Below are 26,078 nucleotides of genomic sequence, written 5' to 3' on the forward strand. Positions count from 1 at the left end.
AGGCTCCAGGTGCTCCCGGCGGCACAAAACACGGCAATGAGCAGGTCATATCTCAGCCTCTGTTTTACAGGCTGCCCTGCCGGGATATCTCAGAGCAGCATTGGGACAAAGCCAACACCACCACCAAGGGGGAAACTGAGGCACGAAGCTTTTCATGGGGGTGAAATGCGGCGTGCCCTCGCCCCTGAGCCAGCCCTGGAGGGCTCAGCGTGCTCCTGGGCAGCAGGATGCCCTTACACGGCCCCTGTGCCCACACTTCTCAGTGAAATAACACCCATCTCCCAGGCAGGAGGGCGGACCGACCTCAGGACAGCGCGAAGGACGCGGTGACAGTGAAATACTGCCAGCTCCGCAAACTATCACACCGTCACCACCGCGGGCAGCTCCACCACTGCCTCTTCCTTACAAATGAGTAAGCTAAACTCCAAACCCTCGCTTCCCCGCTGCCAATCCACAGGGAGGAGGCAGCCTCCACCCCCTTGACATCTCGGACTTCGGCTTCCCTGCGTTGCCCGTAGCAAGCAGCAGGGCTGGGGAACGCAGCCCCGCTGCTGGGGAGCACAGGCAGCAGCGCTTTCCCTGATTTACACTCCCTCTCCCACTCCAAGTAGCTTCTGTGGAGTTCCTGTCCTGCCCCCGAGGAAGGCGCTGGCTCCTGACACGCCGAGATAAGGCTCGGCTGCCAGTGTCAGCGCTCTGGAGATAAGTAAACAGGAGGCGTAATTTGATTTGCACTGAGAGAGCTGCTGGTGGAGCTGAAATCTTGAGAATAAAACAAAACTCAGAGAGGACCCAAAATGTTCTCCTTTCTGGTATTTCAGGGGCAGCAAAATTGAACATATTTGTTAAAATTTCCAAGCAAGGTTGTTTTTTTTTTTTTCGCTCTCTTTTTTTCCTTTCTATAATAGGGTGCTTATGGAAGTAAGTAAGGGTAGGGATTAAGAAGGGCACTGAGCTACCCTATATTCTAGGGCTGTCCACATTGCTGAAGGGGTAGGGGAAGAAGGGAGCCAGGAGAGATGGGAAGTCTGAAAGGCTGAGTTACATTGTCCTTAGAGGATTACTTTATTCCTCCACTGGAAATATTAATTGCTGCATAAAACTTGTAAACACCAAACAAAGCACAGAAACACCCATTATTTTACCCACTGAGGGAGGACAGGCACAGGGTGAAAGGGTTAAGCTGGGAGCTGAAGTCTGACTCCTCTTTAAGTGCCTGGCTTCAAAGGCATGAAAAGGAAGTTTGGGACCTTAACTCCCACAGACAACAACTGGGGTCAAGCTGAAAACATCCCTCCGTGCTTCCAGATGCCCATCTGCAAGGCGGGGAGGACAAGGCGGCTGTGCTGCACGGCATGTGCAGAGGACGTGTTTGGGAGGCGTTCAGACATGTGGAACACATAAGAATCTAAAAAGCCAGCAGATCACACCCTTCAGAAAATGCCCCTCTGTCCCCAGGTCCCCCGTTGTCATTTATGACTAAACTTCGGCGTGGCGCAGAAGGAATTTGAAACTTTCCTGAGCTGCTGGCAGCTGCTCTGTTTGGATGCTGTCCTGCCCATCCTCCTTCTCTGTCTCTGTTGAACTGTCCCCCGTGCTCAGATCCTTTTCTATTTTACCCTCTCTGCTACCAAATCTCACAGTGCTGTTTGCTAAGGGAAGCTCTGTTTCTCGTTTCTCTTCTATGATTAACTCCAACTGTCCAAACACACAGGGCTCTGGGGAAGCTGGTCAGATGCCCAAATGTAGGCATGGAGTGCCCTTTTCCATGCCCCAGGGCTCCCTGCCTGGCCCCTGGCTGCTGCCTCTGGTGGGAGGCAGCCTGACATAGGTCCTGTGCTGTATCTGCCAGCCCCACGCAGATGTCTTGGATCACCAGCAGTGCCTAAAACAGCATTAGACACCTACGTTTTGGGCACTGGAGCAGCTCCCCAGATTGCTGCATTTTTATATTTAGCTTTGTTGTTTTCTTTGGCAGAAGGAGGCAAGTCCAGACTCTTGGGAGGGAGGGGGTGGAAGTGACCCCACAACCTAAGTTTGTGTCTCTTATTCCATAGCTTTGCTCTCCCAAAAGCACACGTGTGTTTTACCATTGCTGTAATTGTGCTCTGTCTGCTCCCCAAGTATTATTCTACAGTGCCTCACTCCTTTTTCCCACATTGATCTCAGAGGTCTCCCCCTTCCTATAGAAAAGGAAATCAATCTGCAAAAATGTGAACACCCACAAGAAAGTATCCACTTTCCTGTTAGCTGATCACAATCCCTCCAGAGAAACAAAGCCAAAGGTGCCCCTTCAGCCAGACCTCCTAATGTAAGCAAGCTGCTCCCTTCACCAGTTGCCCGCCTTATGTATGGTCTCAAATTGATGTTGTTAATGCAGTGACAGATGCACAAGGTGCCATTAGTAGGTCTTCCTAAATGGAAGCATAATTTTTACCCATCAAGATCCTTTTACCACGTTGGTGCTTGCAACATTCACTGGGGAATAGAGCCCCAGCAGGGAGCTGGTCGTAATTTCAACAGGATCTTGTGGAAATGCAGTGACAACAGATGCATGCTGGTTTTGGGGCTGGTTTGAGTCAAAGCACACATGTTCATGGCAGGTTTGCCTCTCCCTGCACTGAGGTTGGGTCAGGTTTTGGGTTATTTGGCTTAGTTAATTTCCTGGGCTGAATCTAATGCCTGCACCTGTGGGTGGGACAATTTGTATTGGTTTTACTGGGATTGCATCAGAGGTGCAACGACCCTTTGACAAAGAGTACTTCAGCAGAGACTGGGACAGCATCTCCCCAAACACACTGGAACTAGAACTTAGGAGAAAGTCAATCATTAACACAAGCTTGGAGCACAGTTCCCCTGCCCTTGAGTGGCTGCCTTCACTCAGTGCCTGCAGACAAGGGGACAATCAGCAGTGCTGCAGAGGGCCAAGTCTGTGATGTGGTGGTTTGCCTGCTGGGTTCTCTTCTGAGGTCAGCAGCTCCTTTTGGATCATGCAGCACTGGGCAGCTTTCAGATGGGAACAATTTTTTGGTAGTGGCCATCATTACAGGCTGCACATGAGATGATTTAATCTTCAACAGATACTTAAGGAAGTATCCATGAGACTGGCTTTTGAGCACAGCTGCACACTCACACATGCATGTGAGAGGGGCTAGTAAAAGAGGAGAAAATAATTACCCTTATTAATAAAATAATTACCCTTTGAAAAAGAGAAATTAAGATATTTAGAAAATAATTACCCTTATTCCCTCCTCCTCTGAGGGGCCTGTCCCCACCATGATCTCTGTTTCATCAAGCCAATAAAACTGGAACTGACACTATCACTTGAATTTGAAAAACTGCTTATTAACTTGTGAACATTCAAGGGAGTAACTGTTCCCCACATGCACTGTTTAAAATGTGCTGGGGTGGGTGGGGAGGCCGTGATGGGGAAACCAGTGTCAGAAATGGCTTCTACAAAGCTGGCACCTTAGAAGAGGAGCCAGGAGAGAGATCTGAGCGCTGCACGGTGTGGAGAATTCAGGTGCAAGCTACAGGAATTTTCTCACTGGAAACCCCTTCCAAGAGGCTGGCAAGCTTGCCAGGCACCAGATGTTTGTGACTAGTTACAAAGAGCTGCAGTCAAAACCCTTCAGACGCAATCTCCTTTTGTGAGCACACTTGTGGTTTGCTGGCTGCTCCATAATTAAGCTGAGCCTGGAGGAGAGGGGGCCCAGGGATCTGCATATATTTCAGCCACGTGGATCCGAAGGATTTTTTACCATTTTTATTGACCATGCTGGTACTGAGGCGTTTGCACACACCAGGAGGTAGGGTCAGTGTCAGAGTATTTGAAAAATGCTGGAGGTTTGTGATAAAGCAGGGAATTTTTTTTTGTGAATGAAATATCAGGGATTGCTTCTGGCTTGGTCACTCATGGCCTGGGTGACCTGGACTTCTGGAGAGGTGTGGGGACCTGAGTTAGTGCAAGGCACTGGGCTGTGCTCTGTCCCTTTGTGCTCAGGGAGCCTTGCTGGAGTATTCAGTGGAAGTGCTGTGCCATTTATTTGGGAGCCCCTGGCAGTAATGAGGCTGTTGCTTGCTCTGTGTTGCCCTTCAGCTCAGGCACAGGACAGAGGGGGTTGCTTAAGGCCAGCACTGGAGGTTGGTGCACAGTGCTTTCTGGACTATGGCACTCAGAGAAACATGCCCAGATGGTACCTTTTGGAATAATTCCAAATCCTGAGGTTGGGGTACGGGGTTCCTGATACTGTTTTCTGCCTGCTGTGCCTAGGAGAGCCAGACTTGGCACTGAACTGGGGAATGTGCACTATGGCTGGGCACATGGGAGCCATTTTGCATTTGGTCTCTTAAAAAAAAAATATAAAAGGCCGTGAGTCTCATTTTCTTTCTATTTTCTGTGTGCTGAATCACCTGAGATGAGGCACAGGCTGAATGCACACACTCTCAAGGGTTCCAGGTAGCATGCTTGGTGCCTGTTCAGAATCAAATCATCTGCAGAAATCTATATAAGATCAACCTGCTGTCAGCTCTGCTTTATGACCCAAAGGGGATTTACAAAGAAGGTGGAGACAGACTTTGCTCAGAGGTGCCCAGTGAAAGTATAAGGGGCAACACACACAGGCTGCAGGGTTGCACAAGGGAAATTATTAGAAGATCTATAAATTAAAACCTCAAGTCCCAAAACAATCAGTGCAAGTGGTCAAACACTAGGGTCACGAGTAACCAGATCAAACTCTGAAGGTGGCTTAACTTTTAGCAGGAGGTTGGACTAGAGACCTCCAGAGGCATTTCTGACCCATATTTTTCTTTGATTCTAAAGATCTAATAAATGATCAACTGTAATTGCTGTTGGACTTGCTGACCTATTTGGCACCTTCCAGTCCTTCAAGTCTTGCCACTTCCTAGATGATTAATGCCTGGTTAAATCACACTATGCAGCAGGAACAACCATCCCTCCAAATGCAATGCATGGACTACCACCCAGACTGGATACTCTGAATGGCTTTTAGGAAAGGCAGAGAAATCATGTGGAGCATTTCTAACAGTCCCAATGCAAGCCCTTCCCTTGCCTACACTATGGGCAAGAGCCAGCACTGGATGACATCCCAATACTAAAACTGGTATTAAACAATGGAACTAAAACAATGACAGTATTTTCACACAGCTTGCATGAGTGAAGCTACAAACTCCCAAGTCTTTCGTCCTGCAGCTTAAAGACAAAACAAACGTAACAAAAAAAATTCCTCCTTGGAAATGTAATTTCCTCCACTGAACAAACCAGCAAGCTAAATTCTAGGAGCTGAGTTATGCAGGAGGTCAGAGTGGAGGTTGTGAGAGGTCCCTTTTGGCCTTAAACTCTATGGAAATCACAGCTCCAGAGTAGTCAATGGCAGTTTTGTCCCAGTGATTTCAGTGGGGCCATGGTTTCCGGGCATGGATTTGTGTTCTGCCTCAAGCCAGCCCTGCTCCCATCAATCATACCTCTGTCAAACTAGTTAGAGTGAAGGAGGAAGGACTTGGTCCAGGCAGAGCAGCACCATCTTAGCTCAAACAAATGGGCTCTTGTTTCAGGGGCAGATTTACCAAGAGATTTCCGTGGGCTGTCACCTGTGAATTAGTGTGACCCACTGCTGAGGGTGCCCCTGGGTCATGAGATGGGGATGCCACTGCTCCATAACTTAGTCCTCCATCCTGCCACACTTCCATTCATTCCTTTATTTTTATTAGTTTGGGGTATTTTTTTTTTATTTCGGTTCTCAAAACAAGAAAAAAAAAAAATATTTCCTGAGTGATTTGATGTGGGAAAAGCCCTACCAATGATCTTCCCAGAGGCTTGCCGTCCTCCCTTCCCTCATGGAATGAGAGAATGGCTTGGCTAAGTGGGATTTTCAGTGGTCTGTCAGCAATCCCAGCTCACTATCTAATTACTTCTTCGCCTCAGGCTTCAGGCCTCTTTTTTTTTGCCAAACAGAAAAACAATTTCTGGTCCAATTTGAGATCCTTTTTTCTGTGTGCTGTTCTTGTGGGACCACACCACCCCAGAAAACATTTCTGGCTTGAACAAACACAAATTGCATCTAGGTCTATATAATAACCACTCTGCATTCATTTCCATTATGGAAACACAATTCCCTATTAAATTTCAAAGTGGCTTATTGGCTCAAAGAGACAGCAGAGCATTAGATCACAGAGGGAAGAGCTGCTATTTGGACAAAGCATTATTTGTCTAAATAAATGCAACTTGATATTTGTGTCTGTAACTGTACACAGGCTGGGAGATTAGACTTTGACTTTATACACAACCAAATCCACTTTCACTGCACATATATGTCTGGTAGCTGCTGTTAGATTGTGCATGGCTGTCACCATGCTGTGTGTGTCTAGATCTACAAAGAATCTTTTTTCCCTGATTGGTTTAAGTTAAACTTTCTCCCTTTTATTCTCTGAAAGGGCATCAAAAGGACTGGATCTTTCTGCACTGAAGAGCTCTCCTTTCTGGCACCATGTATTAGATAAAGGATGCCCAGTCTGTAGCCTATGAATCAGCTGTGGCACCCTAGAAGGGTTTATACTGCCCACCATTACTGCTAGTCTGTCTCCTAAAGATCCTCATGTCTTCTCCAGTGGCTTGGCTGAAGTACCTCTGTCTTGGAACCAAAATTCAGGAATCACCATTCCCATCCCATGCTGCTGTGGTGTTGCACAGTAATTTGTGTGACTGAAAATACTCCCATGATTCTGGCTGTCTGCACAGGGGCGCCATGGCAGCAGCAGCAATCCCACTCTCATGGTGATGGCTGCAGTGAACCTTCTGAGCCTCCTGCCCAGACCCCTGCCCAAAGGTGCCTCAAAGCCACAACCACAGAGTAATGGGACCCCTGCCTGCCTTCATCTGATGGTAAAAGTGCCCAGGCTTTGGAACAGCCCCAGTGAGCTAAGAGACAGCATCTGAGCAGGGTGGGGTGTGGAGGAGCCTGCTACCACTTCAGAGCCAAGCATAAAGGCTCAAGGAGGTTTCAATCTCTCTCCAGATCTCCACCCTAACTCCAGGGCTCTGAGGTCCAATTTGTTTCACTTTGTGCTGTCGGAGCGATTTGTCTTTGCATCTTGTTGAAGTTCCTGCTGTGTGCTGCAGAATCATTTAAGACTTGGCTGCTGCTTTTACACAGAATCACTCTTGAAGACCTGAATACGACAAAGGGCTTAGAGAAGGGAGTTTTATTTTGATGGGACTACTCCTATATTTAATGGTAACCATGGGCTTGACTTGGCTAGATCATGGGATGGGACGTCATGCTCCAGCCTTTCTGAATTTAAATTCTCACAGAAAACCCTGGGAACTATATGTCTAATGGTATCACCACAGCACACTAAACCACCAGAACAGTGCTGGTTTCTTTATAAAGCAGCAGTGCCTAAGACTATGTATTAATGTTTGCAAGCATTGCAGTTGATAAAACTACTTATTTACCTACTTAATGGAAACTGAGCATGACTATTGCATGATTCTAAAAAGTTCATTTACCTAGACAATCTCCTCACCTGTCTGAAATCAGCCCTGTTTGGGAGATACACTGAAGCAAATTTTTACCAACTTTTATGGGAGAAGAAAGTGGGGATGATGACCTTATATCCAACTGTTAATTCATCCTGGTTCAACCATGACAAATTCCATGCAGTTGAACTCCTTCCAACTTGTTCTGAGCTGTGAAGCTCTTGTCTCGCTCCACAGAGTTACTGTGTGGGTTAATGGCTGCTTCTTTCTCTGGCTGCAGTGATTTATGCAGCCTATATCCATATCCAGCTCCTACAGCTTTGCTGTAGGATACAGATTGTGGGTCAGATGGTGAATGGGATTGGGAACTGATTGAGGTTGAGAGTGACCATTTTTTATGGCTGGGTGATGCTACACCAGTCAATCCCTTCTCTGGAGCAGTTTCCTTCCCAACTGCACATCTATACCAGGATGGCTGAGGAGGGGGCCCAGGGGAGGAAGTGAGCAGTGGGGGCAGGATTGTGATGGGGGAGGAGAGTGCTGAAGGCCACTGCAGCTGATACTGCTGCCAAAAGAAATGTTCACTGAATCACAGCCCAGTGGCATGTCCAGCCAAATCCTGTGGAAGTTCTCAGTGTCAGGGACATAATCCTGCTTTCCAGCCCAGTGTGCTTTGATGTCATTTATTCAGCTCCCAGTGTGTTTGGCAGCTCTTTGGCACAGTGGTAAGGCAGGGAGTAGTGGGTGTTGAAAGGGGAAGTGCCTGGTGCTGGATGGTAGAAACCCAAATTGAGAGCAGACAGCAGAAAAAAAGGTGCTGGTGAGAACATGGTCTTCTGTCTTATGGGGATGGAACAGGGCATTTCTGCAGGGAAAGGCTTTAAACTGTGCCTGCTTTTCAGTGTTTGCAGGTGTGGGTATTACGTTTTAAGGAAAGAAATTGGGTGAGCAACCTCTCTAGGAGAAGGAACAGCGTGCTAAGGAACCTTGTTTTGTATATGTCTCCCTTCTTCCATGCTCCACATTTCCAAATACTAAACCAAGACTGAATTGCTGCACTATAAAATGAGTTGAACCCACTGTGACCTGAAGACTGGTTCAGTTTACAGCCAAGTCCATAACCCAAGAAGCACAAGGGATCAGCAAGGGGAAGAGAAATGAAAGCACAGAGCAGAAGGAGTCAGCAGGTAGTCCTTAACAGCCTGCTAATCACAGTGAATAATTTATTACAGCAGTGCCACTGAGACTCCACGAGCTTTTAAACTAGTATTTCCTGGAAATGGTTTCTGCTCGTTTTTTATCATTTGTAAATTTGAAATCTGCTATCCCTGTCTGCAATGCAAAGGTGTTTGAAAAGATCCTAGGAAATGACAAGGAGCCCAATGAAACATGAGTCCAATACATTTTCTGACCTCACTTGATTCTGGATGCCTTAGAGAAAGTCCAGCCTGTTCTGAATACACCCTGTGGCTCAGCAGCATGCCAGTGAGAGGAGTGAGACACATGCTCCATACCTCTGACAACAGAAACCAACTTGGTGTCAAATCAAACGCCCTCCTTGAACATGAGGATTTATAACTCCTCCCAAAATCCTCTCTGAAAATAACCAACCCAATGTTCAAACCCTGGATGGAAGGTCACACTTTTAGTGCTATCTTCAATCCTTCTGAGCTCTTTGTCTCTATGGTATCATGTGGCAAGGAGCTGTGCAAGGGAATTGGGCTTCCTGTAACTAATTTGAATTTCATGTTTCTTTTGCCTTTTTGATTCTCCCTGTGTTCTGTGATCACTTAGGACAGAGAGCAATTTGTCAGCTTCCTCCTCCCCATCATTCACTACTTTCTGTACATTTCACATCAATCCTTACTTTAGGTTTTTTTTAAGTTACTGGTCTGTCATTCCTTCACCACAGGAAGCACAAGTTTAACCACTCCATCAATGCAATTACTGACTTGACAATGCTGCATTATGCCCTAAAGCAGAGAGGATCTATTTGTTCTGCAATAAAGCAGCTCTTAATTAGGCTATTGCTCCTCCTGTGTAAATATCTCATTTTGCCTCTGGAATTGGGAAAGTTCACTTTATCTCTTGTTGTTTGGAAAAGGCCAAGTGGCATTGGACAGCAATCTTTCACTTTCTGGACACAATTAATGTGCTGATTACTTTGCTCATGCTTTTGACAAGCTGGTGATTTTTCTCTGATCAGACCCTTAAAACTACTGAATTTACTTGTGCTCTGCATTGCTTGGTAGGATGGGTCCAACTCACCTCTTGTGTTTGCATGTTTAAATGGGAAGTCAACCCAACTTTTGCTTTGGATTCATGACAACACTAAGAACTAAAAATCAAATTCTTTGTCATGAGAACCCAAAGACTGTTGCATAGACCTTATGGAAAGTGACAGAGCATTCTCACAGCATGCTTCATTTAATCTCAGAGAAAGGGTAATGCTGAGAAGAAATGGCAGAAACTGGTAGCTGTCACAAGGAAAATTTTGTCAAGTTACATGAATGGCTGAATTTTGTGATGCCTCACATTTGATCTTATTTCTACAAATCTTTATTCCCTTTGGGTTCTTTTCAGTAACCATATAATGTAAGCAGTGAAAATGTTTATGAGTCTGAGAAAAAAGGCTCACTTTAGGTTTCATTGCCACTAGCTTTCTATAGAAGAAAATAAGATAACACTATATAGACATATCTCTTACTAAGCAACTAAACATTACCAGACTCTCCTTTAAGGTAATTTTATTTTTGGTGATAAGTTAAACATTTTCTCTGTCTTTTTATCTTCCATATGGAAGTCCTTTGGCTGACTTTGTTAATCATTCACTCTTCAGTTTGGAGTTAATTGTTTACTAACTGTTAAGCTGTTTGCACTAAAAAATGCCTTTGGGCTCTTAAATCAGTGGGAATATCTCACTAGAACAACAGAGATATGCCTGGTGCTACTACTTGTGTGTGCAGCTCTCACAGCTCCAGGCTACACTGCTGCTCTTTGTGCAGTCTCTGGGGATGGAGTGCAGTCACATCCCTGTGTGCTGGTTAAAATGGACACGCAGCACTCACAGACAAATGCTCACACTGGGCTGCTGCAATGCCTTGGCTCTGAAATTCAAGCAAAAAACCCTCTAATGACCCTTCACTGAAAATGATGGGTTTGGTCTTTTCACAAGAAAGCGTCTGTAGAAGCTAAGTTTAACACAGAGGGAAATGGATTCTGTCCACCCTGGAAGCTGTGAGCTGCTTCTACACAAATGACACTGGTTCTGCAAGCCCAGCATCCAGAATACCTCAATATATGGTTGGCAGGGCAGCAGCCACCTTTCCACACTTGATACTCCCTTCTTGTTCAGCTGGAGCGTTGGATTTTGTGTAGTATACCAAAACTTCTGCAATTATTTTGTACCCAGGAATGAACAGCCAGCAAATTATAACTCATAGGGATCAAATTTGCACTACAACAGGCAACATTCAAGAGGAAACCTTTGACAGGGTTTGCTGAGTCTGTGAGCTGGTCCTCAACAGACAGAGGAAAAAGGATGACCCTCAAAGTGATGGCTTTGGGTAGATTCAGGGCTTCCACAAAATTCATGTATAGGCAGGAAGGAACATAAAAATAGAAACACAGAGACACATTAGTCTCTGCAGTCTAGGTACAACTGCATTCCAGTTTAATAGGCCTGCATTCCCACCTGAACCACCCAGGACTAGGTGCCAGATCCCCATCTCAGCTGCATCCCCAGTAATGCTGGAGAACTTGAGTGAGAACAGCACAAGCAGGATGAGGTTCTGGCCCTGCATCAGCCTCAATTCCCCTCTCCAGTCTCATCCAACTTGCTGACAAACCTGGTTAGTTTTCTAGAGACACATGGCTGATTTACTCCAGCAATTTAATGAAATCATGGTTTTGAGTGACTGCTAATGGGATTGCCTGAGATAGGTTCAGCTGCTTAGTGTGTGTTACAGTTTTACTCACAAGCACAAGAAACATGGAACTCTATCTAGGATGACATGTAGGAAAACATTACAATCTCCCTCATAAGACAAGCAAGGTTTTTATATGCACTTAATATAAATGTCTTGATTTCAGCTGGTTTCTTGCTAAAATTCTCTGCTTGTGTTTTTTCCAGGGAGACTTATTTTTCCATTGTAAGTTTTCAATTTGTTTCTGGCATCGGCAGTGTGCAGGAACAAAATATTAAAGATCAGAAAAGCCATAATCTCTTTCCCCCTCCCCCACTAATTTTACCTTGCAGAAAGTTCAGTAAAGTTTACCCCTCCCATGTGCACAGCAAAGACTTGAACCAGCACATGCTGGTGCAGTGAAATGAATCAGATACTGTGGCAGGCTGCTCCCAGATACCAGGGTTATCGAGTGCAATTTTACAATCTAATTAGCAAGAGGATTAAACACTACACCTCACTGAGCATTTGATCTGCTCTTGCCAGAGGGGTTTTACCACCTGTGTAGGGTAAGAAGTCTTTTTACTTGCTCCACAGAAGGTAAAATCACTCCATGGAGAAATAAAGAAGCCTCAGCCACTCTGTCCAAGTCCCATCCCTGATTTAGGCTGTTCATTTTGGAATAGCTCTGCCAACAGATGGGCTTTGCAAGCATCATGTAGCAGAGAAATGCTCATCTAGGCTGTCTTTTCACTGCTGTGGTCTCTGGATTGTGGCAATGGACAGATCCAAGCCTGGAAATTCCTGCTTTCCCTTCCCACCCAACCTTTCCTCATAGATAAATGACCACTTCTGCCACAGTTCTGAGTAGTTTATACACAAGGCAGCACCATTGTTTTGGGTCTGATGGATTTCATACAGGATTTGCTGAGACCCAAGAAACTAATTCCCAAAAAAGAGAAAACCAGCAGCCTATTTTTTTAGAGTTACACTTGGAGAAGCAGGATCAGAGGTGCCTAAAGCCCCTGATTTGTGGTGCAGTGTGAGTGCTAGAGGTAGCCTAGTGGGGACACAGAGAGGCTGGTGAAGATTTAATCAAGCTCCAAAACCAATGCTACAGAGTACATCACCCTGAAGAGCTGAGAAGAGAAAGTAGAAAAGCTGAGAAGGGAGGCTTGACCCTTCTGGTGGAAATGTGTTTCCTCTCATGCAGTCAGAGCACCTGATCTCTCCTCTCCTTCCTACTGATGCTCTGCACCACCCTTTCATCCCAAGAGGGATGACAGTAATTGCTATAACGTGTGAAAGGCTGAGCCCTGTCATGGCAGGGCACTAATTTCTTCCAAAGAAATGTCTGTATTCCTAAGACTTTTGAAGGCATCTTTTAAGTACATGTCTTCCCTGGGGGGTTGGCACTACTGGAGATATGTGGGTGCAAACACCCAGCCTAGGCATGTTCTAAACTACCATGTGTGAGGATGGCTTGCCCTGCAGGTAATGATTGATCCCAAATAGATGTGTCTTCTAGTCTTTGTCAAGACCTCCTTAGTCCTTGTCCTTCCTTTTAATGAATAAAAGCCCCATTAATAGCCTTCAGTGAATAAAAGGCTAATTGATGCACCTATTGTCTCTTGCTGCCTCCTAAGCAGTTCAGTTTTCTACCAAAACCTCAGTTCTAGTTCATTTTAATAAAAGATGCTCTCTGTGAGCACCAGGCAGTGTCCAACTTGAATGTGACCAGAGGAGGGGAAAGAAGAATTGGTACAGAAACAATGCAAAACAAATACAGAACTAGATTCCCTGTGGAAGCTTTTGCATCCACAGAAGAGCTGCCTGGTTGCTCCAAATCATCCAGTTCTGCAGCCTGCAAGCCAGCCTAAGCCTTGCCTCCTGATGTCTCCACAGGTCTGCAGTGCAACAAACAGTGCTGCTAACAGGCTCTACATTCCCACCTGCAGGGCTTGTGCTCAGGGATGAGGTTTTTTATACTAGATGGCGTTTTATTTGGGAAAATCAGAACACACAGGTCCCCCTCATAGGCTGAGGTCAAGAATCAAAACTTCCCATGCCTTTTTTAAATGTATATGTTGAAAGTCAGCTTTCCCTGCTACCTTGACATTAACTCTTCAGTTAGGAAAACTGTTGCTTATCAAATGTACTGCTGGTCCTGAGAAAATCATGCATTTTTCTTTTTGTAATAAATGGAAGCAGTTTTCCTGTCTCTTCATCCCTTTCTCTCTCAGATCATTTATGCCTTGACAAAACAGTATCAAGGGTTGGCTCAGCACCCCCAGTCCACCATTGTCAGTGAATGGAAGGCCTCCAGCACCTGAGAGGATCAGCCCTTGAGTTACCATCTGTGTCTTATGAAACACACAAAAAAGAAACATAAATTGCAAGATTAAGTGACACTTATTTCCTCCAAAGCCCACAACTTTTAATAAATTATGAGCTACTTTTGTCCATTAATTCTTTGCAGACACTGAGACAAGTTTGGGAGAAAACAAACATCCTTCAAAATTCACATGAATCAATGCCAGCATTTGGTGTACATCACACCCTTGACTCAAGCTATGGCATGTGTGGCAAGCCCAGACCGTGGTAGAAAAGTAAACACTTACCTTTCTTGGTTTCACTTTATCATGGTAGTCATATTGAAAAATCCCCTTGTAGCTAAGTCCTAACCACCATGGAATTCCCTGCTTGTCCTGAAAGAGAAAACAGAGGGAATTATACTGAATAGTGAATATGATGGGGAAATGCTGGAGATTTCCTGTGTTGTTGCTCAAGACGAAGATTTGTTTCTAAGTAATATCTTTGAATGGGTGTTGTTAAATTTCCCCCTGTTGAGTTCCTGCAAGTCACAGAGCTCCACAGTGTTTAGAAGAGATCTGTTTCACTTCTGGCCATGACAGATAAAACAATTTAAAATACATCACATGTGATCAAGTTACTCAAAATGCTGTCAGGGGTGCTGAGGAGGTTTGACATGGGTCCCTTGTGCAGTGGTGCATCCTCTTTCTTGTCCCTGTAAATTATTCAGTCTGAACACTCAGAGACTGGAGAGGAAGGAAAGCAAGTCACCCAGCTGACTTGAATTATGTGGAGGGATTTTAGCATTAGTCTTGAAAATGCAGCAGTAATGGGATCTGAGAGCTACCAAGTGATAAGGTCTGACAGGCTCAGACCCAACTGCTTTGTGTCTGAGTGTGCAATAAAATGTCCTTATGGAGTAATGGCTGATATCTGATCCCAGTCTCTGCAATTTACTGAGCTGAAGTCCTCAATGAAATTACATCTGTTCTGTTAATGTGATAGAGAATGGCAGGGTAAAACACAGCAAAACCAAACCCCCACATCAGGCAGAAGCAAACCCTATTATGTGCAATATTTGCTGCCTCATTGGTGCTCACTGCTGCTTATTGACCATGGGGAGCTCACTGGAATAGTTCTCAAGTCTTTGCAGTATTGAACATCCAGTCCAATCCACTAGATTTTCTTGATCTAGAGCTGTCTAGGAGATCTGGATGAAAAGGGTGCTGGAGAGATGCAAAGGATGCTCCTGTCCTCTGAGAAAAGATGAGGCTAATGCTTTTTGCAAAATAATAATAGCTTTATTATCACATCTTATTAGCAGGAATAGACTAGAAACATATCTCCTGAGACAGGTACAGTCAGATATTTGTGTTTTTATAGTACTCCATGTGTACAAGACATTAGAGATGTATGAAAAACCATATGATCTGTGCACAGAGATAATGATGAAACACATCAAAACTTCAGGGTGATAAATGAGGGAATATGCTCTGGGGAATGTGGCTCTAGCTTTCTTTCTATGTTTATTGATTTCTCTACTTAAAAAACCCCAAACCTATGAAGCTGGTCAGGAAGTAATAATAATAATAATAATAATAATAATAATAATAATAATAATAATAATAATAATAATAATAATATGAGGCTGGAAAAATTTCGCGATAAATCATTAGACAAAAGAAATGAGGAACTGCATGAATAACTGCATGAAGTCCACACAGAAATGGACAGCTGTTTGGGGATGAGAATGTGCTGCCTATCTCTGGACTACAACACTGTTCTGGCATTAAAAAGATGTATAATCTCTGTATCCATCTACATATCTCATGTCAGGGAGCTACAGTATGCAGGTCATGTCTGGCCCTAAACAGGTGTTCATGGATCTGCCATCTGGGAAAGATCTGACCTCTTGGAGCTACAAAAATGACTGTCTGCCAGAGATGTGTCTGGTTTGTCCCTTTGGTGGTGGTTCACTGGCATTGCCATGCTGCTGACTGAGCTGAACACTCCAGCACAATAGGACTGCAGGAGTTTTATCTCCAAGAACAGGATTTTCCTCTTTGGAACTGTATTTACTAAACATGCACACACAGCTGAAATAAGTTTATCCTACCTCAGGAAGTGAAACAAGACTTTAGTAGCAGTGTATTGTATTCTGCGAGCAGGATGGCTGTTTGTACCTCTCTCCCCCCCTCTCCAACAAGAGTTTAATTCAGGGAAGGACCTTCTTGTAGCACGTACCTTCACTGCGTAATAATGCACTCCGTACGTTGGGAGGGACTCTACAATGCTCATGTAGCTGCAAAACAACACAGAAGAGAATAACACATCTGAGAAGCTGAGAGGATGATCTGGAAAAAAACTTTGATAAGTAAATAATTATGCTAAGATATACTTTAAAATGAAGCACTGCATGAGATGGGAAGTATAGTTACATATTGTATTTACAGTTCTGTAAATAATACTTCATAATGAAGTATATTTTATTATGAAGAAATACTTCATAATAAAACAAAGGTCACAAAGAAATCATTCTTGTTTCACTTACTTCACAATTGCTTGACCTCTTGTCTGACCATTTAGTTTCTTGTAATGTTCAATGACTCGATCCTCACTGGAAAGGAAAAAAAATTGGATGTTTTATATAATGGCATTATCATGACTAAAAATCTTGCCAAAAGCTGAAGAGATACTTCTGTTAACACAGCTACTGACTGATGGAATCAAAAGATGCCAAGCAAAACCATTAGATGGGGGGATTTGGTGCAGAGTAGGGTAAACAAAGGGGGAGTCACAGACTGAGAATAAAAATGGTTTTCTAAGAGTTGGTTGTCTGGAAGAACCCTTTTTCCTCACAAACATGATACCCACTTGTACAGACTTTTTCCTTTCTGCATTCCTTTCCTTCCTTACAAATGATGCCCACAATACTACACTGAGGGCAAACAGATTTGTGTTGGAGCTGCTCAAGATCGGCTTTGTCCTAACTGCTGTAACTTCTTTTCAAGCCCATCATGTCCCCTAAAAGATGGGCAGAACTGTCAGAAATTGGTGGCAGTCATAGTCTAAGACTGACAGGTTCCTTCTCACTGCAGGTACACCATTGGAAGTACTCTGGAGCAATCTCTCTCAGCAGGAATTCCTAGTGTACACAGAGGCAATAATAGCAGCAGTGACAAGGGATACCTCCAGGTGACTCAAACTTGAGTTTCTTTACTCCTAAAGTATTCATGTGCCTTTGCTTACTTTATAGAGTTATACTAACTTTCATTCCCCCAACAACTCCTGGCCAAACATTGGGAGCTGGCATGAGCTGGGGCCAATTTCCAACAGCTCCTTGGAGACTAGATCCAGATAATTTTATGTTTTAGGCAGACATGAACTATGTCATCCTGTGTTCCAAGGTGAACCATGGAGGCTGTTCCACACCAGTGGGCTTCTGTGTCAGACAACAATTCTGAGTGTGTGCCTTAAGCAGTAGAGATGGAGCATCCAGGAGAGATCAGCATGACCCAAATAAGAGATGGGGAGACACATGTAAGTTCACTTTTAAAGAATTTCACTCATTCTTCTCCAGTGAATGGGCAGCAGAGCTATTTGGTGCATACAATCAGCTGTGCTAGCAGGGTCACAGCATGGCAAAGAGTAAGCCAAGGTCCCAATGTAATGCACACAGGACCTGCTCTGCTGCACTAGCATGACAGAACACTGAAGTCCTCAGGTTTAAAACCAATTTGTTGCTCTTTATTTTGTATTTTATTTTTGATTCCCAAGGACAGGGAATTTGTTGAGTCCCCTGGAGATTCTGTACAGAACTTGCCAGACCAAGAGGAGGGGAACCTAAATTAGCTTCATGCCACCTTAGTGCCCTCCCCACCTGGCCCTGCATGAGCTTCCATCTGTGTCTGTGTCTATCCCATGCCACCATGCTGCAGGTGGTTTAGGGCAATGTGAACTGGCATTCCTCCTTCCCTGCATTTCCTGGATCCAGCAGGATCCCCTGATAGGGCCTTTCAGCTGCCCACCATGTGGTAATCCTTCCCCAGGCAGAACTGAAGCCAGCTGTATTGCTGGGCAGTGTGAAGGAGCACAGCAGGGTGGGATGATGGAGATGACCTCACCACGGCTGCTCAGAGATATCCATAGGGGCTTTTGTGGAGGACTGCAAAGCATTTCCCCAGCCCAGCTTAACATGACTGCATCTTCTTCTCATTGCTGCCTTCCCCATTTGCACCCCTTTGCCAGAAAGGACAGAATCTCTTTAGAGAGAGAGCCAGAATTTCCCCAGCCACAACAGCTTTTAGAAAGAAGAACCACAGGGAAGCTGAGGATTGTGCAGCCCTAATAATGAAGAGAGAAAGGAGAACCAGAAACATCAGTGAAGCAGCAAAGTGCAATTCAGAGACAGTGTCAGATTGTCAGCAGGGCAAGCTTTTCCCTCACAAGCCTGTGGTTTATCTGAGAGGTTATTTAACTGCTTTCCTTACTCACTCACCAAGTGGCTTCCCCATTCACCCTACAAAAATTAAAGAGCCCTTTTCAGAGCTGTCCCATCAGCAGGCCACAGCAGGAACAGGGTGCTGACTGAGCCAGTGACACATTACATGGTTAAAGGAATGGTCCAGCTCTCCCATCAAATCCCTCAGAATCATTTTAATGCTTAGAAAATGATCTCTAAATTCTACAGCTATGAAACATATTCAGCACACTGATCCAAGCAAGTACCACAGATGTTATGGGTGTGCACATGAAGGCAGAGCCTGGGTTTCCTGCCATGATTATCATAAACAGGATTACTTTTGGAGCAATAACTGAATTACATGAGTGTTCAGTATTGGAAGATCTCCAAAAAACATCATTCTTAATAAAAAAGATAGACAGAGAGGGCTTACAGCCCTTTGAAATTACCTCTTAAAACCATGATTACATGTGGATGCAATTCCTCTGTCTCAGACAGGAACAAACCAGGAGTGACTTCTCAGAAAATAATGGAGTTTCTCCACTGGAAAACACTCCTAGTTTTATTTTCCACTCTGTGCAGTTTATTGCACAGATCAAGCTCACATATTGCTGCCATTCAAGGAAAGGGTAGATGTACCTGGACATGCTGATTACTTAATGTGATTCCTGATGTGCTCTGCTTTCTTACAAATTCTTATTATAAAACAATTGATACGTTCCTAGGCCATACTCCTTGGGTAGGGAAGGCAATTGATGGCTCATTTCCTTCAAAAGGACAGATCAGATGTCAGGGAGCCTTCCTGAACAGCAGGACAAAGAGCTGTGTTTTTAACCCATGCCAGAAATATGGGATAGTCCAGGCTCTCTCCAGTTCTTCTAAGCAAATGCAGGCAATGCTATACCCCCACTGTTCTGTCAGGGTACTGATGATGTTTCTTAGTAAAATGTTTTGTGGTCTACAGATGTTAAGTGCCAGGCAAGTATCACCTTTGTTTCTTCATTCCTTTGAACAAAAGATATAAAGCCTAAAATATCAATCAAGCCATGTTTAAGAGTGTGATCTATGGCCTTTCACCTTTCTGCAGCACTGGCCTTGTCACTGGGGAAAGAAACATGGACTCCAGAGTAGAATTCATCCAATCTGTTTTGGACAGATTCCTTGGGAGGAGGTTATGCTGCTTCTCTCTGCAAAGGGAGCTGAGGGCACCTAGCTCAGATAGCAATGTCCACACTGGAAAAACATTCACAGTTGCAACAAACTGTGTGACAGTCCCTCCTCTAACAATTCCCTGAAGTTCCTTTTCCTTCCACTGCCCTGTGCAAGAAGGATCATCCAGCACAGAGGTTCCTTTCTGCCTCCAGCTCTGGGATGGGGGGTTAAGCCCAACACATGCCAGGGAAAACAAGCAAAATCATTCAGGGGTCAGAAGGAGCATTAGCAGAGCCTGTAAACATGCTCCCCTATCATTTCAGCTGTTCATCTCCAGGCAGCTGCCATGCTGCTACTGACAGCTGGGAGAGTGCTGGGACACTGCTGGCACCACCAGCTGACATCTCCTCTCCCCCTGCTATCCCTTGTTGCTGTGCTGGTGACACAGAAACTCATTCACAGTGCAGGGCTGGCAGAGGATGCTTAACTAATGTGGAGACAGAGACACAGAGGCTGCCGAAGCACTGCTGTCTGTTTGCCAGCTCATAAAACACTCCCCCCAAAGCTGCAGAAATTAATACATGGATAATATTCTGCAGCAGACAACTCTGATAAAGATCTTTAGAAGTAACAAGAAATCCCTCCTGTCCCAGCAGCTTATAGAACTGGACAGCAGACAACGTGCAAGCAAAGGCAGGCCTTGAGTTTCTCATCATCAGATCCAGATTTTCAAAGTGAGTTGCTCCCTCCCTCTTCCCAGCACACTGAGCTGTTTTAAATAGCTGTGCATTCACTGCTGTTCCTTAGTGTTATTCTGTTTCTAACCTGACTTTTCCATTTTGAATACATTATTGAACAAATAATGTCTTTATTTGTAGTCCTATGCTGTTCCTCTGAAGCCACCAGCACCTCTTAGGCCAAGGGACCAAGAGTTGGACCAGGGCCTCAGGTCTGTGTTGAACCAGAGAAAATGACTAAATAGTGATTTTCAGCTGATGTTTTCAGAGGTGGGTATTCTGGCAACACTGATGCTAAAACAAGCTCACATTCAAAGACTGTGGGAACCTGTGAGAAGTCTATCTTCCCCCTGGTCTGTTGAAAATCCCAATCTAGCATTCACTTTTGTGTTGTTGCACCTCATATCAGCCTTATTACTGACAACTGAGTACTGGGCTGGCTTGTTAGGGGGGATCTGAAATGAGGTAAAATGCAGTGACGCGTGTCTGGAAAGGAGCACTGTGAGTTAACACATTTCTAAAGGTTCTCTCCAGTCTCTGTGATTGGTTTTGTGTTTCCATGCATGGCCAAGAGAAGCCAAAACTCAGGGCCCCAACTCCTGGACTATGTGGGAGGACAAGAAGATCAGTTTTCATTTAAAAGAAAAAGAAACAAACCCACCAAAAAGCCCCTTTTTCTTCACCAGTAATCAGAGATGCCAAAAGATGCTTGAGAACAAGATGAGCAACTGATTATTCTGAACCTGGAGAGAGCTGCAAGAGATTACAGTGAAGGGAAAGGCTTCAAGAGTATGGAACCAGGAGACTCCATGAAGCTGGAATCAGAGGCACAAACTGTGCTGATCTAAGAATCCAGGACTCATCCCACAGGTGTTGCTACATTTGGTAGGTGCAATAGCTGATGCTTTTTAAGGGCGTGTGATGGAAATGTATTATTTTATGAAGGTCTTTTACAGCATCTTGCCAAAGGTATCACAGTATTTACTTGATTATCTAATTTATTAACTCTTAATCAACTTCATCTGATAAAAATACAGTACAAAGTTCTTTTGTTTGTCTGTTTTAAACTAATTAGAGCCATTACTCATCCCATCTTTAATGTTTTAAAAGTTTCTTTCCACAGCTGGATATTCACTTGTGACTGCTTGCACTCACACTGAAGAACTGCAGAATAAAACTGATTGCTCACAGAAAAGGTTTGGATAAAATCTGCTTCTGGTACATAATCTGCATATGATGTGAAGAAGTGTCAGAGAACACAGTTTTAAAAATCTGCTCCCTTAGATCACTGAAGTTTGATCTGTAATTTTGTGGCTTTTTGTCTAATTCACCAACAGACGCTTCCTGAGAGCATTAAATGTTTCAGAGGGTGTTTAGAAAAAAGCCATCATTAAAAAATAATGAACTACTAATGTTAAAGAGGCCTTTTAGACCTGCTTACTGACATGAAATCACAAGGGAGTCACAGGACTGTAGCCTCTGATTTTATTATTCCATTGGCCACACCACCTTCCCAACCTGTGACCTGTTCTCAGTCACATGAGACCCCCCACAAAATTAAGTACAGCTGCAAGTGCTGCACCTTGTGTATAAATGCAAATACTCATATTCTGAGCACGAGGATTTTACATGGCTCTTCTCACTATGTGGCACTTCATTAAGACCTTAGGCCATGTTGTTGCTGAAGGGTCAGATTTGCCTTTCCTGCCAGTGCCGACTTGTTCCCACTCCTCCTCTTGAGATGGCTTTCGTGAGCTCCCAGTCTGTCAGTCAGCCAGGCCACCTGGAAATGTACTGCTTTTGAGTGTATGAAGTAGTTTTTGGAAAAAGAGATGCTCCTAAGAGGAAGACCATTCTTCTTCAATGACATGGCAGCCTACATTTATCATTTTTCATGAAGATTTGATTTGGTTCTTAGATAGAAATATCAGGAGATTGTGATGATCCACAGTTATTGTGTCAGTGATCCTAATATCTGCTGGGGACTCTGAATGTCTCCTTATACTCTCAGAAAGAGATTAGGAGACCTCATGATGAGCTTGCCTATGACTTGACATTAGGTACAGTTAATTCCACTGTTGTAGCCATGCTAGGGGAAGAGGATGACCATTTTGGCAAAGAGAAGGACTGACATCATAGCCTACAAACTGATTTGTTTTCCCCTGCCATCCTCAAGATTACCAAAATGCAGAAATGAAAAGAGTAGCAGATAAAGAAGCTCAATCCAACCCCCAGGCTTGCAGCCTAATGCTTTAAAGGCAAACATGAAAGAGCAACAAGCAGAAAATGGAGTGAAAGTATCTCCCCTTTAATGAATAGCCTTTCCTCAAATTCTTTCCTATTTGCACAGATAAAAGGGATATGCAGGGTGGCACAAAGAATCTATGTGTGTGGCATGCAAAATCTAAATGTGACCCTGCTCCTACCTTGAGCTTGTTTTTCAGTGCAATAAAGACAGAGCAAACAAGCATCCACCTCCAAACACTGAGTTCATATAAGATGAATTCAGCTATGCCATACAGAGAGGATTTACAAGATGAAACTGAATCATTCAACACAGGGCAGTGCAAAACATTGACATTTCCAACTGGGAAAACTCTTTCACAAATGCAAAGTGCTGTGAAAGTTAAATGGTACATTAGGCCTCCAGATTTCATCTGGACATTTGCACACTTACAGTGGAGTTTTGGCCAGGCACTTGGCAGATGGGGAAACTGAGGCCCAGGATGGTAGCTCTACTTGTGTTAAGCCATGCAATGAGTCAGTGACAGACCCAGAGGCAGGGGGCAGGAATTTCTGCTTCCCATTCCACTGTCAGACCCCACTGCCAGAGCCAGGTCCTGCACAAGGACAGTGACACATTACCAGTAAGCGAGGGAAGGATGCTCCTTCAGCGCTGGTGTTGGAAGGGCTGGCAGCTTCTTTAATTCATTCCTTACAACTTCATTGCTGAAAGAGAGTTCAAAAGGAGGATCAGGCTACAAGAAAACAACCACAATATTTGATATGACTTGACCTAGCTGGCAGGCTGCTATGGCTCTACATCTGTTCCTTCTTAACAAAAGGCACTGGGGTTTCCTTTTTCTCCTCTCTTTATTTATTTTATGGCAGCCCAGTTAACTTTTCCCTCTATTATCAAAATTGGAGAGAAGCTCTCCCAGATGGTTATGTTGAACCACTTCCTACCAGTGACTGGACACAAAAGCCACAATGTCACATGTCACTGAGCAGGGTGTCACAGACATGTTCATATAGGGAAAAAAATATAAGAGGGAGACAAAGTGATGCTTTCAGCTGCAATTATAGATTTTTATTTAATGCCTTACAAATTGCTGCAAAAAGTAATAATTTGCTTTCTTCACACCACAGGTTGTTCTTAACCAGTTCCCCAGTGACCTGTCCTTTGCATAACATATTCACTGATAAGACTCCACTTTGAATTTGGGTCCTGCTACACAAAACCTTCCTACACAACCACCTCACTAACATCCTTCTCCCTGCAACCTCCAGTGGCCACAATGGCCAGCTGGAACAGCAACTCTGTGCAGCAGAGAGCGGGGAGAGCTCATCAAATGGGAGGCAGATTCTCACAGATGAAACCGTGGGATTTTCTCCTACAAACCCCAAATGCCTCCCTTCCCACTTTTAAACACACATGGAATTGTGTGCACATAGAAAAAAAAAAGCCTCAAAGGCTTGGGAAGGAAGGCAGTGCTGCTATTAATTTTTAAAATTGTAGAAATATACAGCCAAGAGGGCCAGACAGGACACGGAGGAGTGCCAAAGAATTCATGTTTATTGGCTTACTTCGTTCCAGCAACTTTTTCTGCCTTCTTATACCCTTCCCTTAATCCTACACAAACGTGTGGCTGTCCTGGAGCTGCAGAGAGAGATATCTCTTCCAGAACTCCAGATTCCCCAGCCCACTGGCTTCTCCCATGAGGCTGGCAGACAGGCAACAAGTAGTTTTGACCTCTCTGGCTGTAGACCAGAGATCCTGACATCTGCTAAAGACTTGAGGAGCTCGTGGACATCCCAGATCACCCTGGGCTTCATCCTTGCCTCTGGGACAGTCTGTATGTTGACTTGGAGAGAAGTGACACTGCTTCAGTTGTAAAAATCTTGCCACAGCATTTCTCCATTTGCACATCCCAGCAGCAAACTCTGCCTGAGACCTTGGTGGATTTGTCTTAATTGGAGTCTGCAGGTTAATTGCTAGGTTGGGCCATCGGGTAAACCACTGACATAAATCCTGGAGCAGGCATTTTAGGCATGTCTACAGACATTTGTTATTTATTATTATGGTAGTTCCTTGACAATCAATTAAGTAGTTTCAAAACAGAACCAAACTTCTAGTCAGGACAAATCTGTGAGAGATGGCCAAGCCTCAATGAGGCTCAAATTTTGCAGAGTGAAGATGTGCTGAATAGCACACAAGAACTGAGGCAACTGCTGCCATGCTAAGCACATGGAAAACCACTCTGTAACACCTCCTATGCCAAACCAAAAGGCTCTTGACAAACAGTGTTTGAACACCCACTCCTGTCCAAATCCCATGGTCACTTGGCCATCAGAGAACTCTTCTCTTCTAAGTGCAAATGCTCAAAACCTATTCAGATTTATTCTTCCATGGCAGGTAAATATCTGCACAAGTCTGAACATGAAGCTGCTCTGCACTGTGTTATCTGCTGATCTGGAAGCTCTGTTCTGTGACTGACAGCCTAGAAAACAAGTTGCTGCTTTTTAGAGTTTATTGCCAAGAGCTGTCTCCTCCACAGCATGTACATACTCAGCTCTTACTGAGGTTTTTGACATTTTGAAAGAAACTGGGAAAAAAGAATAGAACTTGGGACAATCAGAGTACAAGCAGAAGTAACTGCCCTCAAATGAAGATTTTTTGATGCTGGCTGCTCAGAGAAGGAAGTTGAGAGATTTCCAAAACTTTTCTGGGAAAGCACAGAGTGAGTTCCAAACAGGGACTTTCTGAGCCCAGAAATCTATCAAACAGGGCAAGATTAGTGGTGACTAACGATCCCTGAGAGTCTGGGAAAAACTCTGAGTCAGTAATGGCTCCTATAAAAGAAAGGGCTAACATCAGTCAGCTCTGTTTTTTCTGTCAGTGAGGCGCAAAGTTTGCCTGTGCTGTGACAAGGTCTTTTAAGAATCAGAGAAAAAGACATTCTTAGTGATGTTGGGCAGGATTAACATTTCTGCTCAGCACCTAGAAAATACTGTAAGGATAGTGCCTCAGCCTCAAAGCACCTCAAAAGTCAGGTAATCACTTCCAGGAACAAAAAGGTATTTCATTCTGTGGTCCATGCATTCACAAAGCCTTCTGGCAAGACTCATCTCAAGACAAATTAATTTAGACTACCAAAAAGATGTCAAATCAATAAAAGGAAAAAAAATAATGACTCAGGTTGCATTTGAACTAATGGTCATGAGGTCACTTTCCTCTCTGCTCCTTTTAAAACACTGAACCCCTCAATTTTTAAAATGTTTCCAGCAGGATCTCAAGTAGTTTTTTTACTTATTGCCTTTCATGCTTTTTCTAGTGAAATGTCCCAGTGTGTTTGTTTTATTACTGTATTTAGAAAGTGTTTGTTTAATCCGGTCACTTGTGCTGCATTTATTTTATATTCGGAAGTGTCCAGCCTCTAGGGCTGATATATACAGAAGGATATTTAGGACACAGATTTATTAATATGTAGGGGAAAGGCCCCAAAGACACTTTCTCTCTGTCCCCTAGACCACTTTATTTCTTTTTTTTTTCCTATGGTGGAAATGGTAATATTTAAAGGACTGAATAACAATATGAAACCTGAACTGGAAAAGCCATCTGCATGGGTTCCTGAAAGCTGGTTAGAAAGCTGAAGTAAGGTTGACTATCATTGGACCTAGAAAACAGAACTCCTTTTTCTTGGGTTTGTTCTGGTACTGCCTGTTTAATAAGTCTTGTCAAATAAATTAGTCACTACGTCTTAGTATCTTTATCTACACAAGGGGAAAAA

The 26,078-nt window shown here is 44.1% G+C and overlaps 1 protein-coding gene across 6 annotated transcripts in view; it reads right to left on the minus strand.

Moving 5' to 3' along the window:
- The window catches only part of FRMD4A (FERM domain containing 4A), a 372,584-nt gene that overhangs the window by 42,765 nt on the left and 303,741 nt on the right, over positions 1-26,078 (minus strand). For all 6 annotated transcript variants that reach the window (XM_063153752.1, XM_063153753.1, XM_063153751.1 and 3 more), the window contains 4 exons: positions 22,933-23,016; positions 16,268-16,333; positions 15,961-16,018; positions 14,025-14,111 (listed from right to left, as the gene is read on the minus strand). In XM_063153752.1, the coding sequence (XP_063009822.1) occupies positions 14,025-14,111; positions 15,961-16,018; positions 16,268-16,333; positions 22,933-23,016 (295 nt within the window). The remainder of the gene's footprint in view (positions 1-14,024; positions 14,112-15,960; positions 16,019-16,267; positions 16,334-22,932; positions 23,017-26,078) is intronic.

This window comes from Melospiza melodia, chromosome 4 (assembly GCF_035770615.1).
Source record: "Melospiza melodia melodia isolate bMelMel2 chromosome 4, bMelMel2.pri, whole genome shotgun sequence".
Lineage (NCBI taxonomy): Eukaryota > Metazoa > Chordata > Aves > Passeriformes > Passerellidae > Melospiza > Melospiza melodia.